At 33.9% G+C, this 5,000-nt stretch overlaps 1 protein-coding gene across 1 annotated transcript in view; it reads left to right on the top strand.

The window, feature by feature from the left end:
* Positions 1 to 5,000, top strand: part of LOC137622154 (uncharacterized) — a 40,076-nt gene that overhangs the window by 9,068 nt on the left and 26,008 nt on the right. Inside the window, exon 3 of the mRNA XM_068352590.1 lies at positions 4,971 to 5,000. This exon is cut by the window's right edge and continues 133 nt beyond it. Within this exon, the coding sequence (XP_068208691.1) occupies positions 4,971 to 5,000 (30 nt within the window). The remainder of the gene's footprint in view (positions 1 to 4,970) is intronic.

Raw genomic sequence — 5,000 nt, 5'->3', positions numbered from 1 at the left:
TCCTCCTCAAGGATTTTGTAATGGTGGAGGAGGATTGGACTGGATTGGTGATAGGAATTTAGCAGACCTAGATTATGCTGATGATGCTGTACTTGTTAGCAGAAATTCACAGGATTTGCAATGCTTGCTTACCAGAAATATCACACGAGGCTGGAATGAAGATAAATAGAAGACAGATAATGAGAACGGAGCAAGCAAAGGAAGATTGAATATCATTGGAAGGAGAAAGGACTAATGAGGTACAATCATATAAGTATTTAGGAACTATAATCTCCAATACAGGGTCTTTAGAATTAGAGTTTAGTGAAAGATTAAAACAAGCAAATCAGACAATGGCTAGGTTAAGTAAAATTTAGAAATCAAATCGCCTGAAATTACATATAATTATCAGACTATATATTAGTTTAGTGAGATCGGTATTACTTTACTGACATGAGTCATTGTATGACAATGAACCAATCTCCAATGGATTTAGTAGATTTGAGAGCAAAGCCCTCAGAAGGGTAATGGGAGTTAAATGGCAGGACAGGATTAGAAATGAAACAATAAGTGAGATTACTCGAGTGCCATATGATGATGAGATCATGATAAAGGGTAGATGGAGATGGCCTTTCGCCCACCCTAAGAGAGATTAGTTCACCAAACGTTCAGCTGGGCTCCACGAGACAGTAGAAGAGTTGGAAGACCCAGGCCTACATGGCTGAGGACTATGAAGCACGAAGTAGAAGATGATTATTTAAAGACGACTGGTGAAATCTAACCGAGGCTCTTGGCATCAATAGGCGTAGGAGAAGATGATGATGATGATGATATATATATATATATATATATATATATATATATATATATATATATATATATATATATGTATATATATATATATATATATATATATATAAATATATATATATACATATATATATATATGTGTGTGTGTGTGTGTGCGTGGGTGTGTGTGTGTATATACTATTATATATATTTATTGTAGCGAACGAAGTGAGTGACCTTATATGAAGCGCCAAATTTTTTTGAAGGTCATTCCTTTTCTCTGTAGAGTTCGGAATGAGGCTGGTGGGGGGAGCTGATATTTTCTGCAGCGGAGTCAATAACTCCTATACCAATAAATATATTCAAATGAAATTTCCAGGGGTTATTTAGATGTATGTAAGCTTTCTTTCTGCCAATTTTCATGCTGCTATAGGCATTCCCTGGCTGTCGCCTCTGTTCGTAAGTGTCGATTTTTAGCTAAAACTTCAGTGAGGAGCTGCAAACTACTCTTAGAGTTTTACAGATATCCAAATGGTTTTCACAGGGTTTGATGGGTCTTATGTGAAATATATTCATACCAATTTTCGTATTGATACTTGCTATATAGAAGTCACAGTAGCCCTTTTTCGATATCCATGGGATGTCGATTTTCGTCGGCACCATAAACTACTCGTAGAATACTTCACATATCTAAATGAAATTTTCAGGGATTTGTGGGATGGGTATTTACTTAGTCCATACCAATTTTCATGTTGATATCTGCCATAGAAAAGCCACAGTAAACGTTTATTTCGGTTTGGGCTGAATGGTTATTTTTGGCAGTGGAGTAAATTGTTCCCAGAATGATTCACATATACAAAAGAAAATTTCAGGGATTGATGAGATACATAGTTTCTCTGTTCCTGCCAAATTTCATGGTAATATCAACAATTAAAAAGACACAGCTATCCCGTAGTCTTCTTAAATATTCTGGTAAATGTAGCAACATTACAGTGAACGGCGTGATAGTGAGCGACATCAACGAGGGAGAATGTCGATCTCATACACAATTATACACATTATATATATATATATATATATATATATATATATATATATATATATATATATATATATATATATATATATATATATATATATATATATATATATATATATATATATATATATATATATATATATTATATATATATATATGTGTGTATATATAAAATTTGTTAGAAAGATTAAAAGTTGCGTCCTTAACTTCTGACTTGCAAACCAATTGTTACAAATATTGCGTTGGGTCGGGTGAAGGACATTCATCAGAAACGTATGGCAATTATTCTCTTTGTAGCAATACGTAATCTTCTCTTTAAGAATACTCTCTCTCTCTCTCTCTCTCTCTCTCTCTCTCTCTCTCTCTCTCTCTCTCTCTCTCTCTCTCTCTCTCTCTCAAATAGAATATATATATATATATATATATATATATATATATATATATATATATATATATATATATATATATATATATATATATATATACAGTATATATCATTACCTTTCAATGCATCCGGTTGACACCTCTTTTTAGCCCGAACAAAAATAAACAATTTATTTTACTCAGTTTTAGTGCAATCTGTTCATGACCTTCAGGGAGTTCAAATAACATACAGTTTTCTGAGTAATTTCATAAGTAATTTCCTTCTTCCTTGAAAACCTTTTTAGGTGCGTACACTTTCAAAGCCAATTCTATTTTTTCATATTAGTCATATTTGTATTTTTGGATCTTCAATTCTTTTCAAAGAATTTATAGATAATATAAATAAAATAAAAATTTTAAATTGTTTTGTATCTGCAAAATGTTTTATGGTTGTTCCCAACATTTTCCGCTTTAGTAAGTTTTATTTTGGGTTCTGTGAAAGAAGTAAATACTCTCTCTCTCTCTCTCTCTCTCTCTCTCTCTCTCTCTCTCTCTCTCTCTCTCTCTCTCTCTCTCTTGTAAGCACAGCAATCATATTATTATTATTCAAATCATTCGTCTTGATCTAAATTCTTTTCGAAAACAAATCATTTCTTCGCCTTGTGTTTTTATTTCGTCTTATTATTATCATCCCTCCTTATATTAGTATTTTCATTCTTTTCTGGTTTTTGAAGAATTTTCCAATTTCTTGTATATCCTTCAGATCAAAAATAAAACTTTTTTGATTTGGTGTAAATTTCTTAGTTCTTTATTTGTTTGTATTTTTGTAACCAGTAAAAACTTATGATGGCGATGGATCAATGATTGCTGGGACTTTATCGCCATTAAGAGGAGGGTTAAAACACCATGTCTTTTAGCAATCCAAAGGTATTTTGACTTTGTGCAAACAGTCCTTGAAGTACTAAGCATTTGAATTATGATATCTCCGTTTACTCCGATCTATAGGTTTCTATCCTGTAATATGAAGACCCAAAAATTATTTTGAGAACTAGCCTACATAGAGACCATTGATTCCCGTTCCGTTGGCCTTTGTATAAATATTGGTCTCTGCATATGCACTGTACCAATCCTTTCCTAAATGAAACTGGCTTTTGTATGAAGACTTGGGCTTTGCATTACTTAACTTGTATCCAGATAAAAAAAACTGGTGTTCGGTTAAAAACTGATTTCTGTATCAATTGAAAATTTCCTTTACATTTGAAAAAGGTGGACAGTGAATGAAAAACAATTCGATTTAATTTTTACTAATGTTTACCTTTAAATTGAACAAACAGGTTTTTTACATTAAAAGAACCAAATTCTGTATGAAAACTGGCATTTTCAGTAAAACTGTCAATTGCTTGAAATCTGGTAATTTTATCTAAAGATCCCCTCCGCATAAGAAAAATGGACTGCATTTAAAACTGGTGTTTGAATAGTAAATAAGTATAGCAGGAATACTGACCATTACAGTACAACAAATCTGGTTTTTTAATGATACAAATAGCATTGTCAATAAATAAACTGGTACTTAAGTAAAAAGAAAGAAGTTTGCAAATCTAAAATTTATTAATAAACTGACTTTTGTAGGGGAACATTAAATACAGGCTTTTCTATTAAAAAACAGGTCCTAGTTTTGAACAAAATTAAACTTAACATTAGGAATAATGTCTGTAATACAAAATAGGTTTTTGTAATAAAAATTGGTCTTTAATTTGTATTAAAGAAAACCCTGGTCTTCATATTAGGAAAACTGACCATCCTTTAGGCCATCCTTTGTGATAAAAGAAAAAATCAAACTAAGCCCGAAGGTGTTAGAACTGTTTCTGCTCTGCAGATGAATGACCAAACCCACGGAAGCCTTAGGTGTCTAAATTTTTACGCCATTTATAAGTTCAAACTGAGTCACCATTTGTGATGGACAGTCACGCAGACTAATAAAATAAAAAGGAAAACGCTTCTCATTCTCTGCACCAACGCGGACTTTGTCATTTGGAAAGAGAGAGAGAGAGAGAGAGAGAGAGAGAGAGAGAGAGAGAGAGAGAGAGAGAGAGAGAGAGAGATAACAGGCAGGCATAGAAGTAGTCTGCCCCCCTAACCAAGCAAGATTGGAACTGATACCTTTGTCATAATGCACAACCATTAATTTCCCATCTAGGTCTTAAGTTTTTATTCGTCCGCAATTCCTCCTTGAATTAGGATTCCCTTCTTCTTCTTCTTCTTCTTCTTCTTCTTCTTCTTCTTCTTCTTCTTCTTTCGTGCCTAAAAGAGTTTGACCTGGCTTTTCGGGTGACGCAGGTCGACCTCGTTTGTTAAGCTATCAACACGACAACACTTGAGATCACGCTCTCCAATCCTTCGGTCGTACCTTAGCAACCTCTAGCAAAGACACACACTCACACACTCACACCTAACTCTTTTCTCAACAACCCCGGCCCCTCTTCCTCTTTTTATTTATTCTCTTCTTGCAACACTTCACTCACTATAAGAAGCTCGGTACTATGTGAGGAGTGCTACTTTCTATGGGAGTAGAGAGAGAGAGAGAGAGAGAGAGAGAGAGAGAGAGAGAGAGAGAGAGAGAGAGAGAGAGAGCTAATAGTAACCATATAAATTGCAATCTCTGGTGGATCGTGAACAACATGAGCTTCAGCCAATCACATGTAACTTCAACGATATCGACTGCCGAAATTCAACGTCAGCTCGAAATAAACAGACCATTCATACGCTGTTAGAATAAACATCTATCTCCTCTTCTTCTCAGATCTGATGGTAGGACGTTCTGATGTCTACT

Source organism: Palaemon carinicauda, chromosome 29 (assembly GCF_036898095.1).
Source record: "Palaemon carinicauda isolate YSFRI2023 chromosome 29, ASM3689809v2, whole genome shotgun sequence".
Classification (NCBI taxonomy): Eukaryota; Metazoa; Arthropoda; class Malacostraca; order Decapoda; family Palaemonidae; genus Palaemon; species Palaemon carinicauda.
The sequence above is the reverse complement of the archived record's forward strand: the minus strand, read 5'-3'. Positions and strand labels throughout refer to the sequence as shown.